Source organism: Neodiprion fabricii, chromosome 7, assembly GCF_021155785.1.
Source record: "Neodiprion fabricii isolate iyNeoFabr1 chromosome 7, iyNeoFabr1.1, whole genome shotgun sequence".
Lineage (NCBI taxonomy): Eukaryota > Metazoa > Arthropoda > Insecta > Hymenoptera > Diprionidae > Neodiprion > Neodiprion fabricii.
In genome coordinates, this window is record NC_060245.1 from 15,375,250 (window position 1) to 15,389,582 (window position 14,333).

Sequence of the window (14,333 nt, forward strand, 5' to 3'; positions counted from 1 at the left end):
ATTCACAGAATAATTCCTCATCTGTACATGAATAATGACAATAACGGTAATTTTGATGATAAATACTTCTTGTCTGCAGAAATAGCGAGAGTTGGTGAAGGAAAGAAGATATATCTCCTAGAATACGTGACAGAAGAACAGCTGATTGTTGTCCTTAGTGGGAAGCAAAGACACGTCAGACTTGTACCTGTACGAGCATTGGATGGAGATGAAGTTGAATGGATTAAAGTAGCAGAAACTAAGGGTTGCATAACTTTGACAACTGGAATTATGCATCGCAATCCACTTACTTATTGTTTATGCGTTGCTATTAAAAGACAGGTAATTTTATACAATAGTGGTATTATACTTGAAAACAATAGAGGTATTATACTTGAAAACAATAGAGAAATTGCATAATTCACGTATACACGAATTTTCAGTGAAAAATTTGTTCACGTGGTAGAAAAATGATTCAAGTTTTGCCAGATTTAGTCCTTTCAGGGGCACATTAAATCTACCGAACGGATTTCGATGAAATTTGGTACAGGGGGTTGCTCGGGTCGCTGATCACGAATCCGTCATCAGAATTCCGATTCCATGGCTGCCAACTGTCCAAATCGCCATGTTTGGCCTAATTTGAGTGCAAAATCGCAAGTTGCTGATATAGGTACCAAAATGAATCAACGTATAGTTTATGTGACACACAATATTGTTCCAGTACACCTTGGTTGCTATACCAGTGGCTTACCAAAAAATACCTCATATTTCATCGAAATCCGTTCAGTAGATTCGGTTTCAAATCTAAATTCAAATGAAAATGATAATTTGGACAGTTGGCAGCCATAAAATCGGACTTCTGATGAGATTTGTGATCAGTGATTTCATAAATCCTCGTATACCAAATTTCATCAAAATGCAAAACATTACGTAAAACCATTATGAAAAAAATATTTGTTTAATATTGACAAATATAAAAAAAAAATCTTCGGACAATATAAAATTTTTTGTGATCATGGTCCAATTTCATTGTTTACACTTCAATTGTTTCTAACGATTACAAAATTAATAGTTTTGTAAAAAAAAAAAAACCGACACATATAAACGGTAATAATTATCTTGAAATCTCAAAAGCTCAAAAGTGCAACAGTTATTCCTCCATTTGCAGAAAAAATAAGAAAAAACCACATAAAACGTAGTGGCACTCACTGGGTGTGTTCCAAAACTTAAGCTTAGAGTTCAGTACAATCAGCTGATTCTTGAGACAGCTAGGGTATTGGAACACTGAACGTAGCCCTGAGTGAAGGAAAAGTGCAAATACTTAAATGAAAAATTGGTGTTATGTTGGGGAAAAAATTGCAGCGGAAGTGTACGTTTTGGTGGTGAACCTGCAGCAATGAGCTCAACCAGGTTGTTAATTTTTCTTCAAATGAAGCACTTTTTTACTTCCTGAGCAATTTGTTCTGCAATCATGTGCAACAATCAAAGCTTACCCACACTAAACTACCGTTGAATTTAAATTTTGGTACAACTATTCCGAACCTAACTTTATCTAACTCTGCTTTAGACAGGATTTACTCAAGTTAACTCCTAGTTGGCAACTCGCAAGTTTCAGAACGCTCAAAGTTCATGATCAACATTCAGGGTTGTGATTTTGGAACGCGTAGAGTTGGCCAGAGTTCATCACAGTTAGGTTTTGGAACGCACCCTCTGAGTGCCACTGTTCCGCAAAGGATTAAAAAATCGAATATAAATCATTTTACATCAATTCCTACCACGAAATTGGCGGATTTTGTTTCTAATTATGCAATTTCTTTGTATATTATAAATATATTCATTGGATTATTTCAAATTATGGCAGTTACATATAGATTTTTTTTTCTGAAGGCAGATCTAAACATGATTTTTGGCTGTACGAAAAATCCTGCCGAAGTATAGGATGGAAGCTCAAGTACAAAAAATATGTCAAAGAATGTGGTTTTTTCCCCATTTAAATAACGTGTAAAAACACCCTCGTTTTTGTTTCCTTGTAGAATTTTCAAAAATGGGCATGTGTACGGTCTTATGTAGATATAATTATGTACATAATTAATTAATTAAAATTCTCTTCAAGAGTCATGATAGCTTTGTTTTACGTTGGAGCAACCAGAAACCAGGTATTATTGAAATCAGGACTTTTCTCCCCTTTGTCAAACCAAAATGGCGCGCCGTAGCTGATCTTTCAAGGTTTACAAGAATCAATATGTTATTGCATTTACTTTAGTATGTCTAGTTCTTAAACCATACTATGCGATTATTTTGCAAAACCCTGGCAAGAAAATTGAACGAGCATGTTTTTTTACAGGTTATTTAAATAGAAACAATTCAAATGGTATGAGGCATATTTTAGACTTGAGCGAAAATCTTATTCTGTGAGAGGATTTCAATTTGGCAAAAACTAATGGTTAGATCTTATTTGAGTAAAATGGAAAAAAAATATACACGATCACCGAAGACTTTCGTCACCCCATAGGCTATCAATATATTTCTCTATAAAATCGAAGTTTTTCATTTTTAATAGAAAATTTTTCGTTGGCGAATTACAGTCGTTTCAAATTGGCCAATCCAATAGCAACTGATGCTTCAGAACAGTTGCCGAGTACATGATGGTCCAATAACGATATGCCAGCCCTGTCCACATTTTGTTCTAAGGTATCAAATACTACCGGATTGGCTAATCAAACGGCTGTAATTCACCAAGGAAAATTTTTTTATCAAACATGAAAAAACGTTTCATTTACAGATTTTCACGAGAAACACATTAATAGTCTACGGGGCGATAGTTCTTTATATTGACCTGATCTGAAAAATCTCAACACTGATGTGTTGTCAGTGATGTCTATGAAGAATGTTTTGTTAAAAATTTTTTCATGTCATTGCAGAATTCTTCTCAAGTAATAATTTACGAAATAACACGTACCAAAACACGGCATAAGCGAATTCGTGAAGTTATGTTACCCTGTCACGCTCAGACACTCCAAGTCCTCACGGAAGGCCGCCTCTGTGTTGGTTATCCATCCGGCTTCTCCATCTACAACATTCTCGGAGACCAGCACCCAATTTGTAAGCTTAAATATTATTTTGAACATGTCCAGTGGATTCCACTTGAATTTTTCTGGAAGTTTGTAGATAATTTATAAACTTCTCTTCATCCACAATTATGTATTTCGTATCAATTTCGTCACAGTTTCACAGACAAACATTTATATATTCTATTTCAGCACTGGTCCATAATGAGAATACGCTATTAGGTTTTTTGACCTATAGCGCTGTGGATGCATTGCGTTGTATAGAACTTCCACGCGGCGAGTTTTTACTCGTTTTTCATACTCTCGCCGTTTACGTTGATAGCCAAGGCAGGAAGAGTCGAGATCGAGAAATAATGTATCCCGCTGTCCCTATTGCAGTCAGTGAGTATTTGTCGTTAAGTATTCAGTTAGATTATTTGTATAAGCGGACAACTAATTAACATTTTATACGGTATATGTCAATTACCGATTGCACGTCAGTATGAATAAATAAATTTACTTTCTACTGGTTTCGAAAATTATTTACGACTGAACCGTAAGTAAATTATTCAATGATGCGGTAAAAACTTCAACACAAATGAAATGCCCAAATTTTGTATGTTTCATAGGTTACTGTGAAGGATATCTTCTGGTATATAGCGAAACTCACGTCGATGCGTTTGACTGTACGACTGGAGATTGGCTGCAGACATTGAATGTAAAGAGAGCACGTCCGCTGAATGCATCAGGATCCTTAAGTTCTTGTACAATCAACGACATGCCACACGTTATTTATTTGAGTAATTTACATCAACGTAAGTCTTCTCAAAATTACTAAAAATCTGATTGATAGAGAATTTTTATCAAATGCGAATTTAATTCTTTAGTATGTTAGTTGGGCAAAGTTATACAATCATTCGTCTCCCTTTTACAAACCTTTAGAAAAAGCATTGAATCAATAGTTTAGAAACTTTTAATCAATCGGAAATTTCCATTATAGGGGAATTGCTAAATTTGGCAACGGTAGATGCTAGTGGTAGACAGATGACCAGACCAAGAAGAAGATTTTCTCTTCGTGAGGGCAACAGAGCTGCTCGTCCTACTGATCGGCGATCTAAAATGATTTCAGCTCCAACTAATTTTAATCATATTAGCCACATGGGACCAGGAAATGGCATACAGGTAAGATTTTGCCGTACGGTACGTTAAAATAGTTGAAAATATTTTGAACATATTTTCGAAAATATTATTTAGCATCAATTGAAAATGTTTTATAAAATTTACAAAGGCTTCTTAAACATATGTCTAATAATACTTAGTAACAGCTTGCAGAAATATTTTCGTAAATTCAGAGACATGTACAATATTTCAGAAATATTATACAAAAGCAATATTTTTGAGATCATTTGACAATATTTTATAGAGTACTTATAAAGCTTGAGAAATTGGGCATAGAAATAATTTAAGAATATTTTGTGGTGTGTGAACTGGTGTTAGTTGAAATGCCAATAAGAAATATTTAATGCACTTATCATGCCAGTTAAAGACTAGTGATATTAAGAAATGTTCAATAGATGGAGTTTACAAATAGATATTTATAGTTCTTTGCAAATCTATCATATAATAATGCTAAAATTGTACACTTTTGCATATCCTGAGTAATTGAAAAAATGTACTTTGTATCATTATTCAAGGTGATGGTTCATAAAGTGAAATTGAATAAAACTTTTAGAACAGTTCATTCAATTATGGTCTGTGTTGGAAAGTTTCGAGATTTCTCATATTTTCATTATGCGAATTTCTTTGAAAACCGTTATATTTTTGCAAAAATGTAATGCTATAATTTTTCAATTTAACCTTGATGTAACTTTATAAGTGAATTTACAATTCACAGGCATAATATACTTCAAGATAAAACAGATTGATTCTATTCGTGTCTGTTTTTTACACTGCTTTTATAATTGTCAATTTACTTTTGATTTTTTATTATAGATTCAACGGTTATTAGACTTACCAACTACACTAGAAACAGCTGATCAACAACAGTATACTGGAACACCATCAGGAACACATCTCCATGGCAGCCAACAACGGGTAATTTCTGCATATTTCATTACTCTCACCAGAATATGTTGTTTTTTTTCACATGCTTGTAGAATAATCAATTTTTAATATAATGAAAATAATTCCGATATGTATTTGAATGAGCCCAAAATCATAAGCACGTAGGGTTTGTCAACATTAAAAGTTTAGTTATCAATAAATATTTCAATTTGTGTACCTAAATATGAAAAATGATTGAAAGTTTTCCTACAACTTAAAAATTTTTTCTGTAACGTTGAAACGTATCTCATTGATGTTATAGTTGTATGGTGCCGCTATATCAGCACCAAACAAACCAGCACCGCTACCACCAAGACATCCACCATCAGATACGCGACGTCTCAGTTCACACATGACTAGAAATTCTGGATATTCTCCGCATAACGGTAACATCGAAAACTTCATTCGTCTTATATTCAATCCTTGTTCAACCTAATTAGGGCAAGTTGTTTATTCCTTTATAAACACGACTTACACATTTTATATCAATATACCAGGTTCTACATCTTCTCGGAGAGGTCCGGCGCCTCCCAGACCAACAGCGACTCCTCCATCATTACCACGCACTCCAGTAGATCAAGTTGATTCAGAGTCACTGCATCTTCGGTCACACACACCGTTGTCACTCGGCAGTATCGCATCATTACACGATAAAGTGAGTATTTCTTTATATTGCTTGTAATCTGTATCACGCTCTGTTTTTCCCATCATCCGCACATGAAGAAAGTGAGAAACTTGCAGCGTTCGGTTCGTTAAAATACGCTCAAGAAGTTTGGGTAGCTATAAATCGTTATTTTCTTTATCAATACTATTACGAAATAGTCGTACATTGAGTATTTATCAAATTATAACATTCGTGAACCACGAAGATTCGTTTAAAATTAAGATAATAGAAAATAATGAAATTATCAACAGTAGCTTTAGATATGAATTCATTTCAAATCGCGTCAAAGTTATTTAGAATCGAATATATTCATTCGATTTCACTTTAACATAACTCATTTTATTCAGAAAACTATTTTCTACAAATCCACTGAAATACTCATGTATAATATGATATGAAAAATCATGACATTGCACGTATCATTGCACATATGATCAACAAATGGTAATATTGAAATTACTACTGAAAAAAAAAATCTCCGTGATTTTTTCGAAAATGGCTTTCAGCATAAAATGAACCACTGTAGAGTGAAATTGAACGACTTTACTAGATTTTGATTGATTTTGCAGTGATTTACAATGAGGTATCGATATCTAAGTTTTTCTTTATAAATCCAATATCTTCTATTTTTGTATTTTGAAAGCAATCTTCGTAGTTAACAAATATAATAATTTGATAAATACACAATGTGCAAAGATGTTGCAGTAAAATCAATCGAATGTATCGATTTTTGGTTAATAAGTTCGTTGTTTGTGAAAAAATTCCTAATAAGTACTTAAAAATTATTCAACTCAAGAAACAACGTAATTTTGTACATACGTCTTTTAGTTTACTTATACATGGGAAAGTTCACCAATTATCCCCAAACGACCCGGGGCCGAAATTTCGATTTTTCTGCAATTCTTATGTCTTGTAGTATGTTCTGAGGTGCAAAAATTCTGCAAGTTTCAGACCTCTATCGCTTACGGTTTCGGAGATATGCATTGATCAACTTTTTAACAGTGAAAACATTGATTTTCCAAATGTATTATCTTCCCGATTATGGAATCCATTTTAGGCTAAATCCCGACAAACCATGGAAAAAAAACCGTTTTTTCGACATTGTCCAACTTTCATCTCGAAATTAACGTTTTCATCTAAACTTGCAGTTTTTTACACGAAAGAATTTTTGTAAGTATTTTTGCAAGGTGCTCAAAGTGAGATCAGGCTGGAGCTGCAAAAACATATATTTTTTTTGTTGTTTTCCTTAGAGAAATATTTTGATTTTATTCGCTCACTTTATTACTGATGTATTCTGCTAAAGTGTACTGAAGATTTAATGGCTCCACAAATACCACAAAACAGAATGGATAATAAAATGAAATTGAATTAGAGGCTGCAAAAGTAGTGTAAAAAGTGCATTAACCTGCCTTTACAACATGATGAAATTTCATAAAAGTAGTTGACTTTGGGATCGAAAAGTAACTCAGCTGATTTAGAATGGATTCCTTATGTGGTAACCATGACCACTATAAAGCCGTTTTTATCTGTAATGAAAAATGGTCGTGCGACACCACTGTAATCGGATATAATTCTTAGTAAAATCGTATAATTCCCCTGATTATTTCGTGATTTTGATGAACACTTTCAATTAAAATTAGATTCTGCTTGTTTCGAAGTTGATTTTTTTCTTTACTCGTCTTTCATGGAGTGTGAATTAGTGGAAAGTAAAATTTAACATTTTTCAGGAACACACTTCCGGTGGAAGTCCACGCCATTCTATAGCTTCTAACAATAGTTCAAATCCGTCTACACCTCCCAGCCCAGCTCACGACCATGGATCCTCATCGTACGATTCATAGATGTATTAATAAAAACGAAGGCAAGTAAAATGTTGTTCGTTGCCCGCCCTTGTTAGTTGTTGTAAAATATTTTTACCGGAGCTGAATTTCTTAGTCATGACCTAGACATGTTTACGAACACATTAGAACATAAACAGACGGAGACTTCATGATTCCGATTATCACGAAATCTTACGGAGTATTTTGATACATTAAAAATCGGCGATTTGTCGCGTTTAAACTGTTCGACAGAAATCTTCTAGTGATTTATCAACTTTCTGAACCTGTACTCAACTTAAAATAATAATAGCTTTATCCTACTGCCAATTCATATGGAGTCCTGTCTCAGTTTCTCATAGAAAGATTTATATACATATATATTTTAGCGATACAATTTGTATACATATATAATACATTCTTCCATCTGAAATCCGGAGCTTTTCTTAAATAATGTGAGAGTTACCAAATTAAACTCTTAACACTTACTGCGCGTAATGAAAAATTTCTGTCTTGCTGAGATTTTAGATGCCTTGAAATAACGTGATTTTCAATATCATAAAAATTTCTATTTATTTTTTTTTTCTTCGCCTTGCTTTCAAGTCATGATTTACAACTTCGATTTCGAATCTGAACGTTCCACGAACTATTCCAAGCTATTCAACACAATACAAGATTCGAACATGCTTTTTATTTACTGTGTCTTTTTTTTCACTGAGCAAGGAACAAAATAGCATATCTGTACATTCTATTGCTTATAAAGCAGTACTCGTAAAGGTTGGTAGAATTGTTTCAGAAAAATTTATTATTGGCCGTGTTATCAGAACAACAAAATAGCTAACGAAGTAAAATTATGTTTATTAGAGCAACATAGCTAAATCGACTCTTTTGGGCAGGAAAAATACTAAAACCATTTACAAGGTGTAAAATAATACTTTCGGTATTCGTGACGGCAAGAATATATACTATTAGAGAATAGAAACTCAGAGATATGCAAAAAAAAAAAATTACGTATCTTAATATATCTGTTATTATGAAATTTGATATTTACCTTGGAGTAAGTCGAAATGGGATAAAGTTGAATTGTCATTCTGGATTTGGGTTATCGTGTTACTTGGAACTTCTCGTATTCTTAAAGAAAATGTAAAGCGCAACGATTTTGTATCCAATTTGTTTGAAGCTTGAAAAATTCGCAATTGAGTGGAAAATGTTTTCTATCCAGTCTTCGTGTTTTAATGTACCAAAAAACACGATGTGAACTTTTCGTCCGTTTAAGTTAAGTTTAATTGTATACATTTGTGTACAAATATATATTGAATAACAGGTTGTACAAGATACTGCAGCCACCAAATGGTCTGACAAATTTTTCATTTTATTTTTAGTTTCTGCAGCGTAATCAATAATCTTATTATTAAAATATACTAATCCAATGCATTAATGTAGGTATCCTTTGATTGTTCTTCTTCTGTGACGCATCAAAGAATACCTACATCGATTCATATATATATACGCATACATGCGTGCGTGCGTGCGTGAGTACCGCAGGAAAATTTTTTGAAGAACAAATAGTATTATTAAGGACGGTCAATTAATATGTAAAATTACTGGATAACCCGTCGGTAATAGTTATTATTAATACAATATTTAAGATCAAAATATATATAATCTCGCGAGGTATATTACATAAAATTCGAATGGCTTGGAATAGATTATAAAAGTAACCGAACGCAGTCATGAGTTTATATATGATATACATTAGAAGGAATAAGCAGTGATAAAACGAAGCTAGGTGTACATTATAAATTGATTCTATTAGTGCATACGTTTAACAACAAAAATATATAGAGAAAAAAAACATACCGAAATTCACTGGTGTAGATTATATTCAATGGATGAATTTCATATTATCTTATAATGATCATCGTATACTATAATACTAACAATAAGAGAATAATTTTAAGCTAATTTATTTATCATTTCTTCCGTCTGCATATACATATACTTGCTTTATTAAAAGGTGTGTGAGTTGTCGTCGTTTATTAAATTATTGCATCAATTGTATTTACACGATGCTATTATATTATCTACTTAATGCCGTTATTAACTGCTGGATAAAGCTTTTGTGAGAGCAAAAATTGAAGTAGAGGGAAAAAAAGTATTAAACCTGATATATATTTACAGTGTTTCGACTATTGTTGGAATTACACTGGTAAACTCTCGTGTCGCAATATAGTTTAGTGAATACAAATCTCCAATCTCCAATTTTGTTGAATTATTGTAGTAGTAAATCCTCGAATGACTCTGATTGCTTATTTATAGTCGAGTTTTATTTATCGTCAATCTTCATGCTTGCACTACTACTTACTACCTGCATAGGAATACATTTCCGACAATTTTATTTCTGGGCCAGACTATATTACGTGAAAATTTGTTTATCACCGTGTTTTGGTAAATTAAATATTTTCGCTCGAGGCGATAAAAAAAGATATTATTATTTATTTGCATTTTTTTTCTGTATATAAGGTTCCGCGAGTGAAGCTCAGGCAAACACATATATGCACATTGAAGTCAATCTTGCGGACTAAAATCTCAATTTTCAGTATATATTCGAATTCAACATCAGACGTTATCCTTGTAGTTGTTTGACTTGGCGATTGAAATTGGAATTACTTACTTATTGGTAACTGACGAATGCTGGAAATGATTTTACTTGTCCAAAATTGCAAGCGTATAGACAGCGACCATGTTACAACTTCAATCGTCGTTACGCGCAGTTTCGTGACAGCAGAAATGTTTAAAGAACAAGTATACTTCGAACTTTAAACAGGATTTAACAATTAAATATTGACTTGTCGAAATCAATCGTTCATGTGTAAAATATCCAATTTCCTGAACGTCTTATACTTATAATTATACACGATACAAAGTTTAACTGTACTCAAAATTGGCAAACTATTTCCGTTGGAAAATGTACGTATATATAACTAGCACCTCGAAGGCTGTAAAATGAGTTTGACTGATAATGTTTTTAGTATGCATAAATGTGCGTACAGCGAAGAAAATGTTTCAATATTCTTATCTTGAACATTCTTATGAATGTAATACGTCATAATCAGTATTTAAATATCATGACAAAATTTTGGCTACAGAGCTTGTACGAACAAAAAAAAAGAAAAGAACGTGTTTCGTGACAAAATTATTGTATATAGGTAAATCATATACGTATTTACATCTCCCTTTTACTCTTTCTCACTATCTCCCTCTCTATGTCTTTCTCTCTCTTTCTTTTTCTCTCCTTTTATATCTGGTTATTTGAATGTCTCAAATTGTTGATTACAAGGCAATTATATATCATATTCAGTGAATAATGTCAACTGGCAGACAAATACATAGGTACAAAAAGATTTTCTGGACTAAATTCTCAAATAACAAACAGCTGAAGAATGAATCTCAACTTCCAACAAGCAAAAGTATAATTTTATCTTTGCTCAGGTTCTGAAAATTGAGGATGGAAAAGTTGCATAGTTTAAGGAAGCCTCAGATTTCCGTGATAAAAAACAAAAAATTGTACTTTCGACTAAAACGATATTACTGACGACAGTAATAAGAAAGAAATTCCTCATGACTTTTATGAATTGTTGAAATTCAACTAGCCAGAGATTACGGCCGCTTTTTTTACGTCAATTTTCTCATTGGCCTATTCCGTTAGATTCAACCAATGAAATCACTCAATGTCGTGTTGTGCCAGAGAATTGATGTAAAAGGAAAGAGGCCCACATGAAAAGAAAATTTTTTCGTACAAAATTCGAAAGCATAGTCTCAGACTTTGATTAATAAACAAATTGACTAAATAATTACGTGCAAATATTTTCTTACCAATCGGAACAACTTAACTGATAGGAATGAAACTAATATCACACAGATGTATAACTTTTGTTTTTACTCCGCGAAGATATACATGTATGTATCTGTTCGAGGCGGTTTTGAAAATATTTAACACGTTGATTGTGTATTGTTTATTTTTTTTGTTTCTCTTTCGCTTCTCAAATTGTATATAAGCCTAACTACAATACTTTCTACTTGGCAACAATAACTTCTTTAATACGACTGCAGTAAAAAATTTGCCCGCAGATTCATCCATACATACAAGTAACCATGTTAATTGATCAAATCTCAGTCAAATTATTTGGCACTAAATCCAAACTACTCAGTAATATAATCGTATCTGCTTCGAAACTTACACAGTGGTCATCAATCTTTGATACATCGAATGACAATATTAAATCTTGGATGTTCCAATAGCTACGAAAGTTCACTATCAGGATATTATAAGAATAATATAATTTCACTGAGCAATGTAGCAATATTATTAGATTACTCTGATAAACACCAGATGATGTAAGAATTTGATACTATTATGATTAAGTAATGTCATTTTCAGACTAATAATAATCTTGAATTGTCATCATTGAACGATACTATGTTGCAGTAGTATCGGAAATGAGTGCTAGATAAGGATTGTGCCCAATATTTGTTGCTCGAGAAAATTAATATCAATATCTACTCTTCACGAGATATCCTAAAAAAAAATATTCTCACCTTTACTACTCTGGAAAAGTTATTCAAGGAGGCGTCTGCCCCGATGTATTTTAATTATCTAGTCGATCGATAAATATTGGTTCAAGTCCTTGGTGCTGGATACCAAAGATTTTGGTTAGAAACAATGTGAGCCAATGTTGAAACACAGAATCAGTCCCCAATTTTAGAATTTGATTACTAGCCTTTTATCTACGTCGAAATATCGGTGATAATAAAACAGAATTAACAAGTTGAACATCAGCTGAATACTAGATTTCTTTTTTTTTTCAAAGTGACCACGCATAACAAAAAAGCTTAGCAACGTTTTCTGGCTCAGCAGTTATTAACAATTGAATACGCGAAACAAATAATTTGAAAAAGTTGTTCAAGATAAGTGTTTTGGCTCGTATGTGAAAATGAGCATGAATCTGTCGCAGCTGGGTTCGATTCTTGGTCTCATCGTTGATCATAAAATCATAATATAACAAAGGCACCGACAAATTTGCTTAATTAAAGTATTGACATATTTCTAAATAATATGTCAGTGTTCATATTTGTTCAATTAATTTCTGCTGTATGTTATTAAAATTTGGGTTTCAATATGTACACGCAGGCACTTTGCCTTTAGTAAAATGATACATTTTTTAAAACTCTTTTTGTTAGTGCTAGGTTGAATTTCACTAAAGTGATCAGTGTGTGAATATTTATAATTTAGACTTTAATATTGTGAGAGTATTGTATGCATGTTGTGTGTTTTTTTTTTTTTTACTTTGTTACATTTTCCCAACGTATCTGTTTTTTCTATTTCAATTTCTCACATTAAACAGAGCCTTAATCCAATTTTATATGTTTGCTACCTAATACAAAACGAAAATTATACAAATTAATTCGTCAATAGTAACTCAATGTGGAATAAGACTGATGATTGTCAGTCTAGGAAATTCATAAGCATAATGATTTTTATTTGGAATACAATTTTGTAGACAAATATATCAGATCTGAAAAATCTATCTTCAATTCCAAAAGATTATCTCAAAACAATATCGAGTATAGAAAAACTCTGAAATTTAGGCACATTGGAATGGAATTTAAATATTTAGTAATATGTGCACTTCTGTTATTACAGAATATTTGCGGAGACCATAAATTGCAAATTTTTCTGTGGCGTGCAAAGGTTCGGATCGGAAATATTTCTTATCGATTGTATATACATATATTATGTCATATATATATATATATATGTATATACATCTCTTTCACTTTAGGTATTATAGCACAGAATTTATTTGTATAATAATTTCTAACGTAAAAATTAAATGTTTATCTGACCTTAGAACATTGAGAATTATATTTGAAGAAGGAAATAAGAAAAAAAAATCTTATCCTGTTATAAATAAAACATAATTTAAGGGAGTTACGATAGTTTCGAAAGTAACTATATGCGACATTAATAAGCGCGCTGGAATTTTCTTACCCCTTATTATTATTCCCCTATACAGCGTTCAAATGAATTCACATGTTATAATAAAACGTTATTATAGTGGATAAATATATAAATTATAATTAAATGCATACTAAATTATATTAGATATAACATTCTTATATTGATTATACATAATATATAGTAAGGCCGTTGACAAATGAGAAATGTAACGTTTTAATAGCGAAAAAAAAAAACAATTATGACTAATAATAATCGTAATAATATCGCTATTTATAACACTGAAATAATATGATAAATATTTAAAAAATGATAATTCATGGGATACTGAGAATCCAGGTAAACTTGGGTTCAGTGTAATGACTTATCCGTTGCTGTACTTACTTGATGAATTTGATTTTTCACTTGTAGATCTTACATGGAGAAAGAAATAAAAACAATTATTTCTAGATGAATTATTGTGAAAAACGTATGTACTTGTAAACCGTCATCTAACTTCCATCCCGTTCTACTATTGTTTCACAGATTTTTTCAAGTTTGCTTGATCTTCGGAATCTCTTCTTTCTTATGTTTTCGAGAATACGCTAACAGCCCAATTAATCAAAATACTCTTTACTCGCCGAATTCACGCGAAGAAATGTTTCCCTCACGAAAGATGAAAATGATTACTAATATCGGCCCACAGCGTGTATAATAAACTCAAT

The 14,333-nt window shown here is 32.1% G+C and overlaps 1 protein-coding gene across 6 annotated transcripts in view; it reads left to right on the plus strand.

The window, feature by feature from the left end:
* LOC124186303 (serine/threonine-protein kinase Genghis Khan) overlaps positions 1-14,084 on the plus strand; it is a 42,581-nt gene extending 28,497 nt beyond the window's left edge. For all 6 annotated transcript variants that reach the window (XM_046577867.1, XM_046577868.1, XM_046577869.1 and 3 more), the window contains 9 exons: positions 80-321; positions 2,901-3,081; positions 3,240-3,428; positions 3,656-3,841; positions 4,027-4,208; positions 5,019-5,120; positions 5,392-5,515; positions 5,627-5,784; positions 7,521-14,084. In XM_046577867.1, coding sequence (XP_046433823.1) covers positions 80-321; positions 2,901-3,081; positions 3,240-3,428; positions 3,656-3,841; positions 4,027-4,208; positions 5,019-5,120; positions 5,392-5,515; positions 5,627-5,784; positions 7,521-7,634 — 1,478 coding nt within the window. In that variant the 3' untranslated portion in view covers positions 7,635-14,084. The remainder of the gene's footprint in view (positions 1-79; positions 322-2,900; positions 3,082-3,239; positions 3,429-3,655; positions 3,842-4,026; positions 4,209-5,018; positions 5,121-5,391; positions 5,516-5,626; positions 5,785-7,520) is intronic.
* The last annotated feature ends 249 nt before the right edge of the window (positions 14,085-14,333 follow it).